Source organism: Polypterus senegalus, chromosome 5, assembly GCF_016835505.1.
Source record: "Polypterus senegalus isolate Bchr_013 chromosome 5, ASM1683550v1, whole genome shotgun sequence".
NCBI lineage: Eukaryota > Metazoa > Chordata > Cladistia > Polypteriformes > Polypteridae > Polypterus > Polypterus senegalus.
Window position 1 is genome coordinate 79,356,225 of NC_053158.1, and position 25,033 is coordinate 79,381,257.

At 37.5% G+C, this 25,033-nt stretch overlaps 2 protein-coding genes across 2 annotated transcripts in view; one reads left to right on the top strand and one right to left on the bottom strand.

The window, feature by feature from the left end:
• Positions 1 to 546: 546 nt before the first annotated feature.
• Positions 547 to 11,005, top strand: tubb6 (tubulin, beta 6 class V). Its single transcript, XM_039754866.1, has 4 exons — positions 547 to 705; positions 969 to 1,077; positions 3,061 to 3,171; positions 9,526 to 11,005. Exons 1-4 carry the CDS (start codon positions 649 to 651, stop codon positions 10,590 to 10,592), a joined length of 1,344 nt encoding a protein of 447 aa, XP_039610800.1. The 5' UTR covers positions 547 to 648; the 3' UTR covers positions 10,593 to 11,005.
• Positions 11,006 to 11,438: 433 nt separating this feature from the next.
• afg3l2 (AFG3-like AAA ATPase 2) overlaps positions 11,439 to 25,033 on the bottom strand; it is a 90,112-nt gene continuing 76,517 nt past the window's right edge. The window contains exons 11-17 of the mRNA XM_039754095.1: positions 24,719 to 24,826; positions 24,474 to 24,599; positions 23,521 to 23,631; positions 19,890 to 20,005; positions 14,509 to 14,709; positions 14,108 to 14,302; positions 11,439 to 12,015 (exon numbers count right to left, since the gene is read on the bottom strand). Coding sequence (XP_039610029.1) covers positions 11,773 to 12,015; positions 14,108 to 14,302; positions 14,509 to 14,709; positions 19,890 to 20,005; positions 23,521 to 23,631; positions 24,474 to 24,599; positions 24,719 to 24,826 — 1,100 coding nt within the window. The 3' untranslated portion in view covers positions 11,439 to 11,772. The remainder of the gene's footprint in view (positions 12,016 to 14,107; positions 14,303 to 14,508; positions 14,710 to 19,889; positions 20,006 to 23,520; positions 23,632 to 24,473; positions 24,600 to 24,718; positions 24,827 to 25,033) is intronic.

Sequence of the window (25,033 nt, forward strand, 5' to 3'; positions counted from 1 at the left end):
TCAACGAGAAAAGAGTAATTTGTTTGCATTTTATTGACACTCGCGTATAGGCATAAAAATAAAACTGAAGAGAACAATGAAAACTGGAACTCAAAGTTAAAAAATAACACTGCAATATATTACTGATAGGACAAAAACGTTTTCCAGAAGAAAGAAACTCACAGGCTCTTTCCTGAAAGTAGGCTGTCCTTATCTGAAATCGGGGCGCTCGTTTGAATGCCGTCGTTCATTCTTCATTAAGTAAATTCCCCTATACATGTTTTGGTGTTTTTTTCACATTTGTTTGAAAACGTACACGCGTTAAATTTCACCGCAATGTACTATCCATTGTCACTGCCTTGAGACCTGCCTCCTCTTGTCCCTGAGGACAACAGCTGAGCGCTGCTTGACTCCAGCATTCGCACTTCCCGCTTGATTTATTGCTACGGCCAACAGAACAGCTGGAAAGGCAGTGCCCGCCTCTAAGCAGCATCCCTACCACTGATTGGTGCGCTCGATTGTCGATTAGTGATTGACCCATCCCCTCACAGACTGGCGTTTGTCAAGCAGGCAGCCGCCCTCACTTCAGCTCGAGTCACTTTTCGGGAGTTGTCTCGCAGTCTGTCACTCCCAAGACGCAGCGGGTACTACTAGAGGCACATCGGCACCATGAGAGAGATTGTTCACATACAGGCTGGTCAGTGCGGCAACCAGATTGGGACAAAGGTATGCCATGGATTTTTTCTTTTTTTTCATTTTTTTTTGTACTATTACTGCTAGTCATTCTTTACGTGGGTGAAGTGCTTGTCTCTTATTTAAATAAAGATGTAACATCTCTTCAAACACTTAATTTTCCACTACTGAGTTTGTGGAACTTCCTGCTCTGTTTGAATAGTTTTAATATTACCCCCCTAAAAAAAGTATTTTCTTCTCTTCAAATCAATGGCTTTTCAAGTAGACACCTTTCTCTTTTTAATTCTGTTCTTTAGTTCTGGGAAGTGATCAGTGATGAACATGGCATTGATCCAGCAGGAAATTATGTCGGTGATTCAGCCTTACAGCTGGAGAGGATCAATGTCTATTACAATGAAGCGTCCTGTAAGTATGAGTAGCATATTGAAAAAAAAAATGGGGCGGGGGTGGGGGCATATATGCCTTCTGGTTAGGGATGAGACCCAGGGACTGACATCTCTGAGCAGCTTTGTGTAAAAAAGACATGCCAGCAGCAGACAGTCCTAGGGATGGGCTGGGAGGAGGGGTGATTTTGTGGAAGAGAGTCACATGCTTCACAGGGTGTCTGCCACAACGTGCTTCAAAGTTTGAAACAAAGTTCACCGCATTGCTCATCAGGAGCTTACTATGAAGGCAGGCTATGAGCTGGAAACTTGGATTAGGAAGGAAACACTTCTGAGAGAGTACAGTTTATTGAGGTGTCCTGAGATTTGATGAATTTGTTATTTCAATTTTCCTGAGCTAGATAAGTCTTGGATGTACTTTGAATCATCATGACTAAGAAAATGTTTCATGGTTGAATCAGATGTTGGCTATTCATTCCAGCCAAATAATCCATGTAGCTTTATTCACATTTATTTGAAAACTGAAAGGCAAATTCCAAAACTCAATTAGTCCATTCAGCTGAGCTGGGCATTTTACGTTGAGTGGGTTTTGGAAATTCTCATAAATTAATTACATTATCATCATGCAAACATACTGACTTTCCTCTTGTATGACAATTAATAAATGCAGGTTAACAACATAGCATTTGTCTTACAAATGATCTCAAATGGTTCAATTAAGATGTAGAATTGTGTCATTCATCTGTACAGTGCAGACTACCATGACAGCGGTCAGCACTGCAGCTTTGTAGCTCTTTGAAAGCAAGTTCAAATTCTGGCCTGGTCACTGCCTACATATTTTTTTTTTCTCCAGGAACACTAGTTTTCATTGCACATCTCAAAGACATGCTTCTCAGATTAAGCAGAAGGTTTAAAAAGTCCCTTTATGTGTGCGTGTATAGCCTGTGCTGGACTGCACCCCACCCTGGTTTGGTTTCTGCTGCTAGATTAGGATAAAGCAGGTTCAGTAAATGGATGGTACACTTGTCTTGATAAAAGTAATCATTTTTGGGAGTGGACTGTATGTAACTGACCACAGTTGCTTTTTTGCCTTCTGCTTGATGTACTAATACTTTCCCATACCGTTCTGTTACTCTGTTGATATCACTAAGCTGGGTCTTTTGAAATTAAATCCATGTGCCCTGAAAAGCAAAGGCCACCATTTCAGAGTGTTACCAGTTTCTACCTCCTGTGTCTGCTGGTGACATTACAAAAGCAGTTAGAAAATTAGGTGGATATTTTTACCAGTGTTGGTGGTTTCTGCATTACTGTTTAAACTTCGCTTTTCTGACTCTGTTTTTTTACAATACATGGTAATAGGGATACTACTGACAGTTTCAGCAGTAAAATGAGATGAAACAGCCCTGAAAATAATTCTTACAATATACAAATATTTAAAACTGTTGTTGATTTTGCAAAGTCCAGTAGGTGTGGCTAAGAATATAAATCAATTCATCTGCTAGTACTGTGCTTGTATTATACACAAAAGAGCACATGATTATTGGAGGTTTGCAAATGATTGTTAAATCTGCATAACTTAGCATATCTTGTTTATTTCTCCCACCTTGCATATATACTTATTTTTTTTAGCACACACCACTGTGTTTTTTGACCACATTTCTTCTGATAGCTAATCTTTTACCATATCATGCCAGTTAATGGTGAATGGACTAAGACACTGGATCCTTGTCAGATGTGTTGCTGATAATAATTGCTATCAGTAGGATTACATGGGCACACTCACGTACAGAGAACCAGCAAACGTTGCATATTTCCTTAAGCAAATTCCTGTTTTTGTTCTTCACAAAACCAATATTCTGCTGCAAAATATATTTGCTAACCAGCTATATGAAGGTGAATGATACCTGTGTGAAATGTGGCTTTGTGTGTAAATGTTATTTCTTATTTATCTTGCTCATTCTTAACTTTCTTGTTTACCTCTGTACTTCACTGTCTCTATCCTCAGCCCTGAAGTATGTTCCCAGAGCTGTTCTTGTGGACCTAGAGCCTGGTACCATGGATAGTGTTCGATCTGGGCCATTTGGTCAGCTGTTCAGACCTGATAATTTTATCTTTGGTAAGTACTTCAGTTCAGTAGTCTGCTCAAAGCTTTTAAACATTTACATTGTTATTTTTTTATTTGTGTTAGTGCTTTGTAATTAATTCAAATACATTATTTTGTTAAATACTTCAGTCGGTTTATCTTTTTAGCCTATATATTAAATTCATTTAAACATAAATGCAGAGCACTGTCAGTTAGGTGTGCTGGTTATGGGGAGAGCGGGGTACAAGAGTGCACAGTTTACATGAGCAAGAAAGGCAAGTCTTCACTAAAATAATGAAGTATTACCATCCACCAATATAGGAACATAAAAGCATTCTAATGAGAAAACAGAGCTCACTTGCTTTCAATTATGCTGCTAGACTAAAGCTGTGGGGAAAATAACATAACTTCAAAACTCGACTTTTTTCAAATTGATGTGGTTTAAGAGTTGCCAGACTGTGGGAATGTGCAACTTTATCAGCTCTGTCATAGATGTTGTTTTTACATATATAGAATGTGCGTATACCCAATTTAGGAAGCACACCAGACTGAAAATATGCATGTGTGGCCCATCCTGTTAGCAGGACAGAAACCTCCCCTTGCATGCCAAAATACTACTCAGATGATGTCATCTGAATATTATTGAATATTATAATTTTCCATAAGCATGCTTTGTACTATACTAGGTTTGAGAAGATGTTGTGACTAAGAAAAACAAGTATGGAGGTAAAAAACGGCTGTGCATACAGTTTTTATGTTTCTGTGTATTATACCTTGGGAGAATTGGCACACTTAGCATACTCACAAACAATGTTTAGACTTTTTTATTAGCTCCATGGCTTTCTGTTTAAAAGAGAAAAATATTTAATAATGCCCCTTTACAGGTTTAACAGGAGAATGGAAAGAATCCTAATCTTGCTCTTACAAATCTTTATCTTGTTACTTAGAAAGCAAAGGAGCGCCCAAGGTTTTGCCATTATTTGAAGATGTCCAAAACTGTTTCAGACAGGTTTATTTTCTGAATCCCTCCAGGTAGCAAATTGAGACAGTCTTGCTCTTCTCTTCCACTTATACCTGGTAATGAAGACATGATCTCCATGGAACTAGTACCTCTGGTCATCAGGGGCAAGGCCAGCTTTATCTTAGTTGTCTCAAAGCCTTTATCAAGGCAATCTGGAATAATATTGATCTGGTTGTTGTAGAACTTTTCTTTAAATACGAGTGATTGCAACTCTCCAGGTGTAGGCCAGTACATGCTTATATAGTAAATTGTAGTCTATGATTTTGGTTAAGATGGTGTTACATTGGTATTAAAAGTGTGATAGCTTTTCCCAGTAGAGAATGAATAAACTAATTAGAATGTTTAACAAATTTAAGGAGTGATGCATTGACAGTCATGACCCTGTAGTGACAAAGACTGATGGTAGCTTTCCTTTATCTCAGCACACTTGTTTTCACTCCCTGGCTGGGATGATCAGCATAGAGTGATAACAAAGTCCATAAAAGGGCAAGCCTGTGGTATGATACAAACCGTTTTATCACAGGTTACCCAAAGGTCTGGTACATGACATGGGACAGGCCCAGCAGGATGTATATATCATAAGAACATCCAACACTGTTCACTGGGGTATGTTTCCAAGTGCTAGTGTAGGTAAATGGACATTTCCAGGGAGGTCATATGACTTTGTATAGTGCATCGGAAGTAATTTCCTTTGGGGCATTTAAGTGAAAGACAGATTACTTATGGGGACTGGCAGAATGCCCAGGACACCCACATTCCCAAGTCCAGATTTCAACAGAAGTGTTGTGCTGACATGAGGAGGGCTGTTCATATAAGACATAACAAATCTGGAGATACTTAACTAGTTTTGTAGTAAGAATACTTCTAAATGAATTATAGGAAATATTAGGATTATTAATGTACTGTTACACAAAAGGATTTTTTAATAAATATGCTTTTTAATGAATTATGAAACTATAATGAAACTTGGGTGACCCAATGGTTAGCACTACTGCCTCTAACTGACCAGGTTTGAATGTCAACTTGATTTTTCTGTGTGTGAAGTCTGCATGTTGGGCCTTTGTCTGAGTGCTCTGGTTTTCAACCCACATCCCAAAGACACAAGTGTTAGAATGCATGGCCCTGTGGGAACTGGGAATTTATCTAGGATTGGCTCCTACCTTACATCCGATGCTATCTGTATAGAATAGTAAAACCACAATAAACTGACTGTTGTAAATCCAGTAAAGCAATTACAATCTTTCAATTTTATTGATGAAAAAGCACAGATAGACTTAACTGTTATTGCTCAAAAAATTAGTTATGTTATTTATTAACAAGATGTAGAATCTCATTATGATATTATGGAGAAAAATACAGAATTGGCCTGGACGGCCATGTTCCTCAAGCAGATTAATGCTTTGTTGAGCAGATGTAGACACTACCTTGTTCTAAGCTGACTTGTGGAGACATCTGATGTTTTTCTTGGGTTAATGACTTATTTAGCTCAGTGTATTATCCAGATGTGTTTCATTTATATTTGAGTTCTTATGACACCATTAGCAAAACATACTTTAACTCCGTAGGGAAGACAAACACTAATTCTTTCTTTTTTACTTAAAAAGGTTGGAAATAACAATGATCTTTCAAAGAGAAGTTTAACTTCTACTTTATAAGTTAAAAGGGTGGCTTTATTAATATTATATCTGGTATCAAGGTGAATTACATTGATACTACATACACATTGTATGACTTTTCTCAGCTCTGTCTTCATAAGTTGGTAGCTAGGTTTCCTGTTATTGATATAACTATTGTCCCTGCAGGAAAACCAGATAAAAGATGTCTGAAAAAGCTTCTTTTTTTAAACACATTCTGCCTGTTGTGGTAACTAACTCCTCAAACAAGCCCAATTTAAACCCAGTGAAGGTCTTGACACTCTGCTATGAAGCATCTGAGGAGTTAATATCAAGCATTACCTTCAAAACAGATTCAAAACTTTTTTCTTCCCCAACTCTCTCCATCTACATATTCACTTCAGGGCATAGAGCTGGGAGCAAGGCTGTAGATAACCCTGGATGGTATGCCACTCACTTGCAAGGCATACTCACTCACACCAGACCACTTGAGATTTACAAATGAAGCTAAATGGATGCCTTTGGGATTTGGGAGGTAAACTAGAGCACCACACAAAGAGAATGTGCAAACGCCACATGAGTGGAGCCCGGAGATAGGGTTCAAAACCAAGGACTCTGTAGCCATAAGGAAGAAATGCCAAATGCCACTGCACTGTGCCCATTCCTACACTGCTATGCTTTGTCGATATTTATGGCCGAGTCCAGCACTTGATGATTGTCTGTGAAAATGAAGGTGTTGTTTTAGTTATCCATTTACCTTTTTAAACATCAAAGCTGAGAGATTAACTGAAGCGATGGCCACAAATCATGCTTGCTAAACACTTTCATCTGAAACTGATGCTCTTGTAAAAGACTATCATGCCAAGTAAGAAATCATAGTAACAAGAAATCAAAGCTAAAGCAGTCACATAGGCAAGGTGGCCTTCCACTCTTACATTAAATTTAACCAAAAACTGAACCAACTTCTCAATGCTCACAGAAAAAAAAAACATTTTCTTTTTCTTGTTCTTTCCAGAACACAAATTTATTATTTAAAGAGAATGACTCGTCCCTAATCCAGGATTATTTGCTGCTCTGTGCCACTTGTTTCTGGGATAGGATTCATGCCATTTCTGCCTTGAACTTGATTAAGAGTGTCTGTATGTTAGGATCACTTAATTTATTTCTAGAATCCCTTCACTGTACTGCCTAGAAATAATTTTTAAAAATCTCCAGGTTGACTAATTTTCAATTCACTGTACTTGTTTTTGTTTTAAAACAAAATTGCATTTTTATGTGGTTAAAGCTTAAACTTTGTGATCCGAGTGCCGGCAGATGCACTTGACAGAGCAGACTGTTTTTTTTTTTTTTAGCCTATTCAGCATTGTCCACCAGTTAGCCATCTGCACAGCTGTTAGGAAGAGGATGTGTGGAATGCTTACTTCCCCCATGGCTTCAAAACCAGAGCTCTCGGGTTTCACCATAATATCCCAGCATTGTGGACACAAGATTATTCAGTTCTAAAAAAAAGTTTCAAAAAACATCTCCCGAGTAGTTCCACAATGGGGAGAGGTTTAAATGTAAATGATAAAACAATTTTAAGTTTTTCCAATCTGTCTCCCACTCACTTCATTGACTTTTTGGAATGGAGTTACATTTGTTCATCTCCAACGGTTAATGAAGTCAGTGAGCCCAGTGATAGACTAGCACCTCACCAGTGCTACCAGGACAGGCTGCAGCTCCCCATGACCTTGAATTGGATTAAGCAGGAGTTACCCACAGACTTTATGTTGGGCAGGAATAAACTGAGCAGACCTTTATAACACATTGGAGAACTTCCAATTAGTGAATGGGTTAATTAATGCAACAATATTCAACCAATCCGTAACACTCTGACTCCAGCTCAGTGGAATCAGCAGTCTTGGTGTGTGTGTGAGTGAGTGCTCCACAAACCACCACTGCAACAGCATGGCAAATGACTTACTGTAAGTACCTTCATTCATTTGACTGTTTCTGTTTAGTAAAAACTAGTGTTGATTGGCAAAAGTATTTTTTGCAGAGAATATGCTGGGTTCTTCAGTGACTCTATTCACTGCATTTTTCCCTGAAAATATGCTATGGAACTATCTTGGGCAAACTTTTTTCCCCACCATGATTTGCTAGGCTAGAGCTATAGCCAGCCACCACATTGGATGGAGATGTCAATATCCGATCTGGACTGTCTGCTCAATTTGTTTGGCACAGAACCTTCATGTGTGCATGAATAATTTATGGTGTATGCATGCACATGTAATGTCACTACCCAACCCAATTTGCAATCCACATACGTTAAAAAAAAACATTCAATGTATTTAACGTCACACAACTCACAGTACCTTTATTTCACGGGTATATTAGCTGACCATAATGAGATTACTATAAAAAATACTTTGTCGTTCTGCACAGTTTAAGCATGTTATGCTTCTCACCATCTAGTGCAGATTGGGGAGTGACAGGGACAGCCCCCCTGAATATTTAATGCTGGTCCTTTGCATTACAGGGTCCGTGGGTGTTAGTTACTCTTAGTGATAGGAGTTTGGGAGACACAGACTGAGATAAAGGACTGAGAGTATAATTTTGTCTTAGGGAGGCATGGTGGCACAGTGGTTAGCACTGCTGCCTCACAGCTCAGGCCACAGCTTTTTGACCCTAATAGTCAATCCAGCATAGGTGGCAGAAACTTTCCTAACCATCAGGAGACACTTAAAAGACCACCACACCATTGTGACCCACTTAACACTAGTTCATTTTTCTCCTTCCCCATTGACTTCAATGCATTTTGCCAAGTTCACTGAAATTCCCTAACCTTTCCACATTTTCACTGAGCTTGTGAGGTTCACTCATCACTAGTCACAACAATGGCCTCAGATCTGAAGTTTCTAATTCTCATCCAGTATATGTCAACTGCACCAGTGGACTGCTCATAGTGCCACCAGACTTTTTAAACTAAGACAGGGAAGGCAGATTAAATCAGGGGGGAAAATACATATAGATGCTGGCTTTGTGTTCCCCCATTAGGTCATGTTAACCATAGGCTGTGTCTTGTTAATCAGAAATATAAGAGGAGAAGGAACAACAACATGTTTTGAAGAGTTCAGCTTGAATGGAAAATACATGTTTTACTCCACAAATACAGCAACAACATAAAACATTGGTTTCCTCAAATGTCAGTGCAGCAACATCAAAGGGCAGGATGTCAGGCTGATCTTTGACTAGAATTAAACTACTTGGTGTGTACAACTGGCCCTGTCAGAGTGAATGGGCCTTAGGATATTCGGCCTTGCATCCACTCCAGGCCAAATAGATACTAGCCCCCCGCAATCTTGTAATGGGAAATGCAGATTCAAACAATAATATGGCCAAATAGATACTAGCTTTAGAAAATAGTGTGGGTGCAGAGATGGTTGTTCATTCACCGTTCACCATTCATCCAGGCCTTAAAGAGAAATTTAGTTGATTATTTGGCAGAATATGAAAAAACAGTAGAAATAGTACATTTGTATAAAATAGCATTAATTAGTAGGGAAAATATGAAGGAAATTACACAATGAAAAATTCTAAAGGTTAAAAGCACAATGTTTGAATCTATAGATGAAGGAATTAAAAAAAATGAAATGATTGACAAAAATGGAAGAATACAAAATAAAGGGAAAATGGTGGACATTCTTTCATTTATTAAATGTTCATCAGCCAAGAGGACTGAACATGCTGGTAAAAATTCTCTTGTATTTGCAGGTCAAACAGGTGCAGGCAACAACTGGGCAAAGGGCCATTACACAGAGGGGGCTGAGCTGGTGGACTCCGTGCTGGACGTAGTGAGGAAGGAGTGTGAACACTGTGACTGTCTACAGGGGTTTCAGCTAACTCATTCCCTTGGGGGAGGCACAGGCTCTGGCATGGGCACACTGCTCATCAGCAAAATCAGAGAGGAATACCCTGACCGAATTATGAACACCTTCAGCGTAATGCCGTCTCCCAAAGTATCAGACACTGTAGTTGAACCTTACAATGCCACTCTGTCCGTACATCAGTTGGTGGAGAACACTGATGAAACATACTGCATTGATAACGAGGCCCTTTATGATATCTGTTTCCGTACTCTCAAGCTTACAACTCCTACCTATGGTGATCTAAATCATCTGGTGTCTGCAACCATGAGTGGGGTTACTACTTCACTGAGGTTTCCAGGTCAACTGAACGCTGATCTTCGAAAGCTGGCAGTCAACATGGTTCCATTCCCTCGTCTACATTTCTTCATGCCTGGTTTTGCACCCCTCACGGCCAGAGGCAGCCAGCAGTATCGTGCTCTTACAGTCCCTGAGCTCACACAACAAATGTTTGATGCTAGAAATATGATGGCAGCCTGTGACCCTCGGCATGGACGTTACCTGACAGTTGCTACGGTCTTCCGGGGTCCCATGTCAATGAAAGAAGTTGATGAGCAGATGCTGGCGATCCAGAATAAGAATAGTAGCTACTTTGTGGAATGGATCCCCAACAACGTTAAAGTAGCAGTGTGTGATATTCCACCCCGTGGTCTCAAGATGGCCTCCACTTTTATCGGCAACAGTACTGCTATTCAGGAGTTGTTCAAACGCATATCAGAGCAGTTTTCTGCCATGTTCAGGAGGAAGGCCTTCCTTCACTGGTTCACTGGAGAAGGAATGGATGAGATGGAATTCACAGAGGCAGAAAGCAACATGAATGATCTGGTTTCAGAATATCAACAGTACCAAGAGGCCACGGCCAATGATGGGGATGAGACCTTTGAGGATGATGATGAAGAGGTCAATGAAGAGTGAAAGTCACTCAGCAAATTGTCCTCCATGACGTAGTTTTTGTTTTCCTAAAATAAACAGGATTGTTTGGGAATGCTGTGTTTTTAATAGTTCTGACCTAGTTTGATTGTGCTGAACCTTAACGAGTGTATGAACTGTTTTCTATACAGGAATATAACATCTTTCTGACTGAAAAGTGGGGGTATCAATAAAACATCTAAGAACAATTTTTGGCAAAAAGATTTTCAAATGTCTGCATTATTGTCATTTGCAAATTAACTATATGCTTTAAGTGCAAAATTTCTCTTAACACCCACCACTGCATAAAAAGATATGTACACGGTACACTAAATCCAGCCTAACTAAGTTTTACAAGCAGACAATAATGAAAACATGTTTCTGCAAAAGCCAATTTGTTTTAATTCTAGTTCCTTTTTTAAAAAAAAAAAAAAAAATCAACAAAAACTCTGCAGTGCACATAAAAAAAAATGAATCGTCAGTAGTTTAATCATTTTTCTTGACTTGATAGGTAAACACGTCATTGAACTTACTTATTGAACAGACTTCATACTCACCACCCAGCAGATATTATATAGTGTGTATACTGTTTAAAAAAAGAAAAATGAAAACTTTTGATAAACACCCTGACCAGATAACCAATAGACAAAAAATATGCACGTCATACTAAACTCTTAAACGGTTATTATCTTTGTAAGATACAATTTTTTCCTCAGTTTGTTTTTGTTATTTTTTTCAGTATATTTTTTAATATATAATGTATACTTGTGAAGATCATTATTTACATAATACATACAGAAATATATTACATGTCGATATTGAAACTATTGACAGAAAAAGACTGGAGATAAATTACTAAATACACATCATTTGTTTATTAAAAATAAATCACATCACTCTTTTCTGCTTCAATTCTTTATAAACTTTCTTTTAGTTAAAGACCTGTGTGAAGAGACATTGGCTCTGCTACAAGAATGACCGCTGCCCAGCTATTTGAAGAAGTGCTCTCAGCTGTTGTGCCCAGTCATAAGAATTGGTATGAACAGTTGTTGTACATTTGGAAGCCAACTGCCAGCTGTCCATTAATGAATGACTACCACGTGCATGCTTGGAAATGTCTGTTTCACATGCAGGTCTTCCAGAGACCCAGAGAGCATATAAAACAGCCTAAGTGCTACAGTGTCCTTTAAAATGGCATTCCCCCAGTGATCTGTCTGGCAATCTGCTCTTCTGTACTCTCTTCCTTCCCCTTTTCGCGGTCTTTATTCCACTCCTTGAGGCCTTCAGGAAGTGATGTATCTTCATCAAGGCTACCTGTGCCCTCAACAAATTCTTCATAGGTTGACTTTTCAGCAAATGGCCTCTTCCCTAATAATTCAACCATGTCGTTCTTATCAAGCACTTCCTTTTCCAACAGCCTCATTGCAACCTGAACAAGAAGCAAAGTTCTTCTGTTAACACGGTTCAAGTAGGCTAGACATATGACGTTTTCAAAACGTATAAAAGGAAACTGTAAACGTCACGGGGTAACACTGGTCTTCAAATTTATTACATGAAAATGAGCCAGAAACATAATACAAAAGCTTAAAGGGAAACATTTTGGTTGTAAAGGTTAGGCAATGAAATATACATTCTTTTCATAAAACAATCCCTCACATTATCCAACAGATACTGCAAGTTAACAGCCTCATAATGTGCCTCATGGTTTTTGTATGTAATGACTCAATACTAAAAATACATTTACTTAAAATCCAACCCTTAAGTATGAACTATACTTACTAATAGCCAAGTGATCTAAATTTACTAGAAAGGTCAGTGCATTTCACTTTGAAGAGCATAGCCATGAATGATAGAAAACAAATGATGATGAATGAATGCTGTTATCTTTCAGCCTCCATACAGACAAACTCATTTATGCCACTTCTTGAGCAGGCAGCTTAGATAACCACAGGATTGCCAATTCCATTCCAACCAGTCACAAACGTTTTAAAATGGTATTCTCCTTTACACTCAATTTTTAAATCATACAATTTAAGAAAATGTAAACATATATTTTCTTCCGAATGAACAACCATCTATCCATCCATCTTCACAACCAGCCTATTCACTTGTCCTGTGTTTATGTATATGTTGTACCACAATCCTGGGGAACATTATTTCATCTCACTGTATGATGCAACACTGTAAGTGGAAGGTATGACAATAAAGCCACTTGACTTATTTTGATGCTCATGGTAGAGTGCCAGAGTGTATTCCAGGCCTAGGGAGCAGCAGGATCCAGCGATGAACAAAACACCAGTCTGTCACAAGGCTCACTCATGAATGCTGCAAGACTATATTCTCTTATACAATACCTGACAAATTTAGAGCAACAAAGCAATCAAAGCCAGACATCCCCAAGTAATCCACTTTCATTTACATCTCATGCAAAAGCCACAAGGACACATAAAAAATATGCAAGGAGTGCAGCATAGAGGCGGTTACCAATCCAAATGACCTCCACTCCTGAGAAGAGGGGCAGTAGTGAGGGCCACTGCTCCAATGTTCCAACCAGGCAGAAACAAACAAATAAATAACAGCTCAAAAATGAGTTTTAGGCTCAACAGATAAACTGCACTGTGACATTATTTGTTATTAGTGCAAAATCTAGAAATGAATAGTTGAGTCAGTAATCTCATACTACATTGACAGAGGGAAAACCACTTCAATAAAAAAATTAAGTACATATCAGAGGCAACATGATGCCTAGTGCTGATACCAAATGGCTTCAAGATCCTGGGTTCAAATCTCAGGCCTTGTTACTGTTAGTACATAGAATGCAAGTTCTTCAATTTTTACCCCCCACGTATTCCAATTTTTCTTAGAATTTACATTAAAAAAAATTTACATTACATTCAAAAAAATTCTCTACTAATTCCCCAGACAAAACGGATACTTCTGATAATAACTCAAATAAACATCTCTTTTCGCAACTGCATTCCACAGGTATCTGATGCTATAAATTGTCAGGTACCAAAGAAAACCCATTTAGAAAAGCAAGGTTAAGGTGAATGTTGGTGGCTTTACCATATTTCATATTATACATGTGACAATTTGAAGTCACACACTGATCTAATAAAGAAAAACATGCATCATCAGAAACAGTGACTTCCTTCCATAAAGTCGACTCAGAAACAATATCAAAATGATCACGGCAATGAAATGATTATTTTTCATTTGATAGTAAATAATGTGATTGGCAAAAAATATATATATATCAAACATATACAAAAATAAATAATATATACAGTATATAAATTATATACAGTAGATTCAGAAAATATTTAGACCCCTTAGCTTTTTACACACTTTTATTGTGCTATAGATTTAATTTCAAAATGGACATATACATAGATAGATATCTGGATTAGTAAATTAATAAATATGATGATGCTTCTTTATAGAAGCTAAAATCCTGAGAACAAGTTGATCTGAAAATTAGAGGATTGAAAATGAATCATCTTCTAAATATATACACTTACCTTTTCCACCTCAGGTTTTTTTTCTTTCAAAAGGTTGTGTGTTCTCTCATAGGCAGTGTTGATGAGTATTCGTACTTCATCATCAATTAGTCTAGCCGTGGCTTCACTGTAGGGTTTCTCCAGCACCATGTCTCCTTGTCGTGGAAGGTCAAATGAGACTTGACCTACTTTTTCATTCATTCCAAACTGCACAATCTGAGCATTAAGACATATATATATATATATTTATATAAAGCGTACTGCACATGACAAATACAAAAAAGTGTTACATTTAGCAATAGTTTTGCTCTCTACTTTATCATTCACATCTAGTTACATAAAATAAGTGAGATGACATTTAGAATTCTAAAACAAACTACTTTTTTGCTGTTCCTGAATTTCATGAAACTTTTTTTACAGACCTGTGCATAAGCACTCTGTGTGACCTTCCTTAGGTCATCTTGGGCACCAGTGGTTATGCGTCCAAAAAATATCTCCTCAGACACTCTTCCTCCAAGGGTCATGCACATCCTGTCAAGAAGCTGCTCTTTGGTGTACAGATATTGTTCCTTAGGCAAATACTGGGCATAACCCAACCCTTTTCCACGAGGGATTATGGAAACCTAAGGATTAAAAAAAATAAAAATACAATATTTACTTTTTTTGCTTTAGCTAGGAGTTATCTAGGCTCACCCCTCACAAGTTGAAGGATAACATTTGGATGCAATGCCTGTCAAGCAACATAGAAGAAAAGTTGATTCATGAAAACTGGACAAATCAAGTGGAATGTGGCTCTTGAAATGTGGATCATGCTAACTCAATGCTCATTTAGGGCATTGGAAAAATATTGGCAGAGCAATGATTACAAAAGCAGGCATCTCAAACAAGAGTGATCTCTTTCTTACTTGGCAGAAGCTCCATAGGAAAGGCCCTGATTGGGTGTGTGGATAGTCACAAGTACCACACTGTGTGCTATTTCTTTTGGGCCACCTCAAAGCAACTTAAGGATGCAGAGAAGAAACCTTTTCCTACTCTTTGCCTTTACGCATCAAATACAGTGCATCCGGAAAGTATTCACAGCGCATCACTTTTTCCACATTTTATATTACAGCCTTATTCCAAAATTGATTAAATTCATTTTTTTCCTCAGAATTCTACACACAACACCACATAATGACAACTTGAAAAAGTTTACCTGAGGTTTTTGCAAATTTATTAAAAATAAAAAAACGGAGAAATCACATGTACATAAGTATTCACAGCCTTTGCTCAATACTTTGTCGATGCACCTTTGGCAGCAATTACAGCCTCAAGTCTTTTTGAATATGTTGCCTCAAGCTTGGCACACCTATCCTTGGCCAGTTTTGTCCATTCCTCCTTGCAACACCTCTCAAGCTCCATTAGGTTGGATGGGAAGCGCAGTGCACAGCCATTTTAAGATCTCTCCAGAAATGTTCAATCGGATTCAAGTCTGGGCTCTGGCTGGGCCACTCAAGGACATTCACAGAGTTGTCCTGAAGCCACTCCTTTGATATCTTGGCTGTGTGCTTAGGGTCATTGTCCTGCTGAAAGATGAACTGTCGCCCCAGTCTGAGGTCAAGAGTGCTCTGGAGCAGGTTTTCATCCAGGATGTCTCTGTACATTGCTGCAGTCCTCTTTCCCTTTATCGTGACTAGTCTCCCAGTTCCTGCCACTGAAAAACATCCCCACAGCATGATGCTGCCACCGCCATGCTTTACTGTAGGGATGGTATTGGCCTGGTGATGAGCGGTGCCTGGTTTCCTCCAAACGTGATGCATGGCATTCACACCAAAGAGTTCAATTTTTGTCTCATCAGACCAGAAAATTTTGTTTCTCATGGTCTGAGAGTCCTTCAGGTGCCTTTTGGTAAACTCCAGGTGGGCTGCCATGTGCTTTTACTAAGGAGTGGTTTCCGTCTGGCCACTCTACCATACAGGCCTAATTGGTGGATTGCTGCAGAGATGGTTGTCCTTCTGGAAGGTTCTCCTCTCTCCACAGAGGACCTCTGGAGCTCTGACAGAGTGACCATCGGGTTCTTGGTCACCCCTGACTAAGGCCCTTCTCCCCCGATCGCTCAGTTTAGATGGCCGGCCAGCTCTAGGAAGAGTCCTGGTGGTTTCGAACTTCTTCCATTTACGGATGATGAAACCGGTTTCCTCCCACAATCCAAAGACATGCAGGTTAGGTGGATTGGCGATTCTAAATTGGCCCTAGTGTGTGCTTGGTGTTTGTGTGTGTCCTGCGGTGGGTTGGCACCCTGCCCAGGATTGGTTCCTGCCTTGTGCCCTGTGTTGGCTGGGATTGGCTCCAGCAGACCCCCATGACCCTATTCGGATTCAGCGGGTTGGAGAATGGATGGAGGCCACTGTGCTCATTGGGAAATTCAAAGTAGCAGAAATTTTTCTGTAACCTTCCCCAGATTTGTGCCTCGAGACAATCCTGTCTCGGAGGTCTACAGACAATTCATTTGACTTCATGCTTGGTTTGTGCTCTGACATGAACTGTCAACTGTGAGACCTTATATAGACAGGTGTGTGCCTTTCCAAATCATGTCCAATCAACTGAATTTACCACAGGTGGACTCCAATTAAGCTTCAGAAACATCTCAAGGATGGTCAGGGGAAACAGGGTGCACTTGAGCTCAATTTGGAGCTTCATGGCAAAGGCTGTGAATACTTATGTACATGTGCTTTCTCAATTTTTTTATTTTTAATAAATTTGCAAAAATCTCAAGTAAACTTTTTTCACGTTGTCATTATGGGGTGTTTTGTGTAGAATTCTGAGGAAAAAAATGAATTTAATCAATTTTGGAATAAGGCTGTAACATAACAAAATGTGTAAAAAGTGATGCGCTGTGAATACTTTCCAGATGCACTGTAACTATTAAAACCAATTGGCTTTTTGAAGAGAATACATTTCATGCTGGAAAGTTATCTATCTACAGACTCTGTAGTCCTACGGGGAGTCTTTAATGCTCATATGGGGAATGTGAGAGATACGTACATTTTTACTGCATTTGTGTGGTGGCACATTTTGAGGTAACACCATTCTTTTTAACTTGAATTGTTAAGTACTTGACTCTTAGTAGGTACAGCTAAATGTGATATTCTCAGCTTTAACCCCTCACACCTAATACATCACTTTTGGATTTTGTCAAGTGATTAAAGGGAGTTTTTTTGTGTAGTTACGTATTTTGTGCACAGTCAATGTGTTTTTTAATTCATTATTTTAAAAAGGAATAAAAATCAGACAGCCCAAAATGATCATACTGTATTATAATTTACAAAAATTACAAGCAGTAACCAGGACCAGGCTACACTTTGCAGCATTGGCTTTATATTAGTTGGAGCAGACAGCAGAACATTTTGGAGGGTCTTTACGTAAAGTTTGGGAAGCCATGATTTAAGCTATTTAGTTACTGATGGCTAAGAAAGACTACTGTACATTTATGACAATTTCTTTTGATTTAAAACTCTCCCAGATGGTAGAAAAGACAAAATTGTTGATATTTGTAAATTTCACAGAAATAATACAGAAGTAGGACAACTTTGGCTTATCACTTAAGAGGAACTGTTAAAAGATCCAATGCTAAGCAGCAAAATCTGCGGAAGAATATAATCCACAAATGTATACCTTGACCTATATCCATGAATGAAACTAAACTACCGCTATTTATTGCAAAATAAATCACATCAGACTACAGGCCTCTAAATACAGCTGAAGATACAAGGCTGAGAAACGTCACTCAGCAAGGTCTGACAATTCTTTGTTGTTTGATGTTTAATGCTCCATATCAAAATGCACAGTATAATGTGCAGGAAAAAAGATAAATATCATCTCAGACTTTTTTCAGTTCACATGAATTACTCTCGATGTGCGATTTGTACATAAGGCATGAAAGGCTGGCAGGGTGTGATGCTCCTCTGAATATTATACATATATGCTTTCCAAAAATGTACTCAAATAAAACATTTTTGGAGCTCATAAAATTCTAAACTTACCCTGTGATCCCTTCTCTACAAGTTTTTACAGTTGTAAGGATGATCTTGTATCTTAAGTTTAAGCCATGAAGAAAATTCCCATACATACAAAAACACAATGTATAAACAATGCTGTTTTAAGTATTCATTTAAAAATGAAATACTGATTTACATATGAGTTCTCACTTCTGGTTTAAGCGTTGGTGAACGTTCTTTTAACTGTTATATGCAGTGTATATTAAATACACTGTGGTCAGACTTGTTTATTGACTTTGGTCTTAAATTATGCAAACGCATTTCAGAGATAGCTCCCAGAGGGTGTAATTTTGTTTTTATAAATAAAGTGCATAGGAATATTCTTTAGATGGAAGTACAGACAAGATGTAGCAGACATGATCTATAAAATACAAAAATGGTATTTTCTTTCAAAACATGTGTAGAATTTATATGAATGTACAAACAATTTAAAAGTTAAAGAAACAGTTTATAGTAATATATTACACTGAAACTCCGTGATAAAATACCAGTTAGTTAAGAAAGCACTGCTATAAATAATAATAAAGTCTATCACCTCTAGGTTAGTTTAATCAAGAATTAGTGACAGGACCTGTGCTGCCCATTAGATGTCTGGTCCAGAGGTTAAATATTTGGTCACCGTGCCATTTAAGGAAATAAGAGAAGCATGTCGGAGTGCAGGCTATAGTGCTGCATATTTTTGCTATGCTCCCTGTTGTGCTAGGGTGCTTTCTCATTTTCCTGCTAGGGTGTGACCTTGTCTTTTGCTTATGCTGGGCTTCTCCTCTTACAAATTTGGCTTTGTCCATAAACACGCTAACTTTAGCAATTATTTCTCAAAACGTACTACTGACATTGGTTGCACTGAGCTTTGCTTTTGCCAAGCTTGTGATCAAACAGAACTAAGTAATCGTGCACTGTTTTCTGTCAAGTTGGTGAAACCTATCATGCTGCATTGAGACTACAAAGTGTTCCAAGGTAGACTAAACAAATTCAACTTGACAATTATAGCTTGACAAATATAAACCAACTTAACAAACAAAAACACTTTCTATTTTTTTTAAATCAGGCAGAAAGGTTCTAAACAAGGAAAAAAAAGTTGGTCCTTGTTAGTTTGTTCAAGTGCACAGAAATCTTTAGTTTAATGTAGTATCCTCATTTAAAACAGCAAAGAGCAGAATATATCTCTGCAAAAACAGCTTCATGGGTGCATAAGGAAAAGGAAAGGGTTAAGCTAAAAAAAAAGGCACTGCTTATAATTCAGAGTAAGAGATGTGCAAAGACAAATAGATCTGATCTTCCTATGACAATGTTTATAACAATTGTCTTGTATATTCTGCAAGATGAACCAGGTTAGAAGTGGAAAATAAACCTGAATAATAAAGTCACTAGCAGAAACAAGAGTGAAACATGCCAGACACCAGGCAATACTTTTGTACCAACACAAATATTGGTCAGTTGCACACTATGAGGAAATGAAAAGGGAGATGCTCTTCACAAAAGCTAACTGGTCAAACCTGGCTGAGAACTTGGAAGGTGTTATATTGTGGACAGGCTGGAGCTCATTCCTTTAGTGGAAAATGTGTCAGGGCATTGAGGTTCAAATTCAAATACCTGTACCAGGTTATTCTTTAAGTGCAAAAGGGAAAAAGAAAGAGACTTCAATTAAATGATTTTGTATTTAAATTATAGATACTGTTTAAAAGGGAAATGTCAGACCTTGTAAAAATGTATAAATCCTTGCATATAATATAATACAAACTGTAAGTTAACTAATCTGAACTCACCTTTAGCAAAGGATCGGCGTGTTCCAAGAACCATCCAGCAACTGCATGCCCTGCCTCATGAAAGGCTACAGTCTTTTTTTCTTCTGGTTGAAGTACCTGAGTCTTCTTTTCAAGACCTATACATTTTAAAAATTTGCTTATTTCACTGTTTTGTTGTTATTTTGACCAAACACCTATATTATTCACTCAGCATTACTTTTACTTGTTTTACTGAAACAAATACAAATTTAAATAGATTCATTTTGTGAGAACTTGACTCAAAGAAGAATTCCACTGTTTAATTATGCTGTGAAATTTTCTAGTATTATACAGGTATAATATTGTCATCTGAACTACCAATTTAAAATGTAATATTGCATATCAGAAATTTACAGTATTTATTAAAATATATTTAAAAACAAGGTAAACATTCCAAAGGGTACTTGTGCCTCATGTAAGAGTGCATAAGTCTCTCACAAGAGACAATATACAGTACTTTTTTTTCTTTTTAAGAATACATTTTTGTAAACTTTGATCATTTGTCCAATAGTGCAACTGATATTAAACAAGCAAAAAGTTTTGTTTTGTGTCCATAATAATAAAAGCTTTAAGTTAATTAACCATCATAGGAAAAAGGAATCCTATGATACTATGGTTTTCACCCATTATTTTTTTTTGTTTTTAGGGATTATTTGTTTACAACTTTACTTCTTTAGTCCAAGGCGCTACAATGTAGTTCAGTCTGGATTTACTGTAGGCTTCACAAAACAGTAAATTTTGGCTTATCCGGGTGATGCCCAGAACTATGCCTGGAAGTTCATTTAGTTCACAAGGGAGAAAGATTTGATGTTAAAATGATTTGAAGAATCTAATATATCTAATTAAAGTGCTCAGTCATGAACAGTGACCGAGTACCTTTATTATTATCATAAAAGATCAAAAAGAGGAAAGTCATTTACCAAAGTATGAAAATGTTTTTGATCATCTAGTTTGAAAGTGAAAACACTTATTAAAACATGACAACCATCAACGAATAATGGTATGATTGAATTATTAGTTCTAACAGGCCAAAATACTAAAGACAGACAAAAAAAAGTGAACTGCAGTTATGTGACATTTTGCCAATCAAGTGAACTATCTTATATGAACCCACCATCTATACTTCCAGTTTGGTTTAAACGAAAAATACATCCTTGAACTACTGTTAACAGTTTATCTTAAATACAAAATACCAGTCTATATAATGTACAGTATATTTAATATAAATGTTACAGTCATCCATCTTTATCTGCTTTTTCTTTATCTAATTTTTTGCTATAATGGCCCATTCTTTATATAAGAAATTCTGTATCTGGCCTGTTTTATCTTTATAACACAATTTTAATTCAAAGCGCCTCTAAAATATTTTTAAAGCCACACTGCATTATGGGAGCATAGCCTTGTGGCACAGCATCTACATACCGTAGATCCCGTTATATAAGCCGAGGATTTCGTCCTAGATTTTTGGCTTGGAGTTTGGGGGTCGGTTTATACAACGAGTATCGTTTCAGATTCAAGATTTCCAGTGCAATGCCGGTTTCGCCGATGAATACGGAAGTAAATAATGAGGAAACCACAGAGCCATCTTTCAGATGAAGAAGTAACTTTGCATGCCGGTACTTTAAATTAAATAAAGAATTTATTCAAAAAAGTGTTTTAGTTGTTGATTTTATTAATAAAATTTATAATAAATTATCGGGAACTTTAAAATAAAATTTTTTGTTTTGATTTATGATCAACATCTTGCGTTACGACCCGGATGCGGTCACGTGTATCCGCTTGCGCGATTGTAAACAAACTACCGAGAGCGTTAGTAGCGTCAGTCGGAGCCCAGATACATGTGTTTGTGGATGTAATTTCGGTCATTGCAGTGATTTACCTATATATATATAATTCATTAAGACCATGCAAGCAAGACACATAATTGCTAAGGAAGGAAGGAAGAGAAGGTAAAGAAAGCGATCACAATCGAAACAGTACCGTGTGACCGATCTCGCTAATATGTACAGCATGTCGAAATCCACCATCTCGACAATTTTACAAAGAAAAGATTTGTATAAGGAGGCTCCTTCTAAACAATAACCACCTTCCATTTCATTATCCTCCTCCTGCCTTCCTGCAGCCCAAAGATGTCAAATTAAATGGTGAGTACAGTATGAAATTGTTGTTTCTAGAATAGAATGCCTTTTATTGTCACTATACACATCTACAATGAGATTAAAAGCAGCTCCTTCAGTGCAGAAAAAAAGTTCTGTATAGGGCTTGTATGGTTGTTTTTTAGCCTTAGCATAACGCCGGATCTGCGGCCCCACTTCTGCTTTCTTTCCCTCCTCCGTCTGTGTCGTCTCCTAGACCCGACAACAATCCATGGAGAGCCCGCTGGTCTCGCTATGTTGTCTGGGATGTTGTGCGTGTGATGAAAAACACTCGAAACAGATGTCTGGCTCTGGACACCGATGTCTATAAGGTTTTGACGGGTGTAGCAGATGTTCGCCGAACCGATCATGCACAAACAAGGAAAAAAAAAAAGAACAAAAACAACAAAAAAGTGCACTGAAAAGGAGAGCCCTGAGCTGCTGTGACCATGCGCGCCGCCATGCTCCTAGCTTAATCTAGCCTACTTCTGGTAGACTAGGCACTTTTTATAACTTTTTGGTTAGCACAATAGAAAAATTATTGGTGTTTTGGTAAATTATGCACATTATACAACCCTTTTTTATTATGTAAAGGTTAAGTAAGTGTTGCAGTGGGAGGTTCGGAACGCATTATGGGTTAGCCTTCGCGAACGAATTAAGTTTGTAAGTCAAGGGTCCACTGTATTGCTTATTTAATTTAATCAAATTTATAATGAGTCTCCGGAAATCCACTCGCCGATGTACTGTATTTGCGTATATAGTTTCAACACAAAGGTTTCATTTTACCAAATTTCTCCGCAATCACTTCCTGGTTTCCATCAAAAATGCCAGCAGTCTCAAATTCTCGTCGATAAACATGATAAATATACCTGAAGAGACACTTTTAAGGAAATTTAGAAAATTTTGCTTGGAGAAGGGGGTCGGCTTAAATACCAGTCATTGGCAAATACATGTAATTTAGTAGGTAGAGAAGGGGGTCGGCTAATATACTGAGTCGGCTTGTATTCCAGGATCTACGGTAGTAGTTTTCTCTCAGTTGCTCCTGAATGCATCACCAGCACCAATATGCTCTGAATGAGCCACATCTGATAGTTGTCTGCCTTAAATCACTTGAATAAGACTCACTTGCACAGTGACTACATTTATCACTAAATATTTAAGTAATTTAGAAAAATGGCACCACAAAGGAGCTAAAAATGAAAGCAACTGAAAATGTATACTGTGCTACTGACAAGATTTAATAACATACACATATACAACTCCACAAAACTAATTTGGGTGAAACATTCACTAATTCATTGTTAGACACTGAACTATATTGGAATATGCAGTCCTGATGCAACACACTGACTGCAATAACTAAAACTTGGAAGGATGTACCATTTTAAAAGTTAATATACTTTGCCTTCATCCTCTTATGCATCAAATACTGTAAAATAGGTCTGCAATTTAATAGATTTTTATTAGAAATTACATACCTCCTATTACTCGCTCTATAGCTTGTTCGAAATGCTTTTGGTTAATAGCATCAGAAAGATGTCTGGCAGCAATCAGTGCAGCTTCATTGCATACATTAGCAATGTCAGCACCTACAAAAATAAATTAGACCGTTTACCTCTAAAATAGAGTATGTAAAAGCACAAATATACAAACAAAATAAATGCTTGTAAAGTTCTTCAAACTGAATTTTCAAATTCTAAATTTGTAAATCATTTTAACTGTTGCCAGAATTAGATGAAATGTTTTAAGGTTGCATTTGCATCTTTTTTAAAACTGCCCAATTCTCCACATTGTATAAGCTACTTCACTCACTTTATTAGTGCAGAAGAAAAAGTGCTCATTTCTAATTCTCCACCAGCAAGAGCTTTTAGATCAAAGTATATAATTACACATTTTTGCAACAGAAGATGGCAATATTTAAAAATGTATCAGCACACTCTACCTTCAACTTGGAAAGAATGATAACAAGTGTATTATAAGCCATGTACAAAGTAAAAATTTGACAAAATGAAGAACAATTCAAAAACATGTTTATGGTGTCTTGGATCTAGCAAAGGTTGAATATATTGAAAATAGCAAGACAACATGGATGATGGACTTATGTATTAATATATTGCTTTAATTTCTGCAAAGTCTGGAAGACAAAAAATGTCTATTATCTCATGTTGGAATTTTGAAACTGGCCTGCTTGCTGAAAACATCTGTGTAAAAACACTAATCCTGATCTGGGACAAACTATAGTTTTATAGCATGTGGGGGCTGGAAACAGGAATCACAAAACTGAGAGCTGGTAAGCAGAAACAGATATCTTTCATTTATCAGCTTGATTGTTTTTCGTATTCCAGGTTTGTTTCCTTTAACCTACAAACAATAATAATGCTGCTCTTCGTACAAATGACATTTGGCTGAACATAATCTGTACTTTACTAACCTGAAAATCCTGGTGTTAAGGCCGCCATTTTCCTGGCTAAGCTCTCTTTGTCTAGACTGGATTCAACCTTTAGAGGTCTTAAATGAACCTTGAAAATCGAAGCCCGTCCTTTAATATCAGGGGGACCTGTTCGGGATAAGGTGGGGGAGGCCAGGAGAAAAGCAAGGTTATTGTGAATTCTTATTTTATTTAAAATAAAACATTAAATATTATTCAGTATATAAAATATATTCATCACTGCTCACCAATGTAAATCTGTCTGTCAAATCTGCCTGGCCTCAACAATGCAGGATCCAAAATATCTGGCCTGTTGGTTCCAGCCAAAACAACAACATTGGTTGTTGTATTAAACCCTTTAAAAGTATACAGAAAAAAGAAATAAAAACGGTTTCATGATGCCTTGTACAATCATTATACATTAAAATGTAATACAACAGAAAAAGCTTTCTACAGAAGCACTATTCTTTCTTTTTGTATAGTTAATGCAGTCACTGCAACACAAGAGATACCAAATAAGATAATTAAGCCTGGAATTTACACAAGTTCGAACATTACATTTA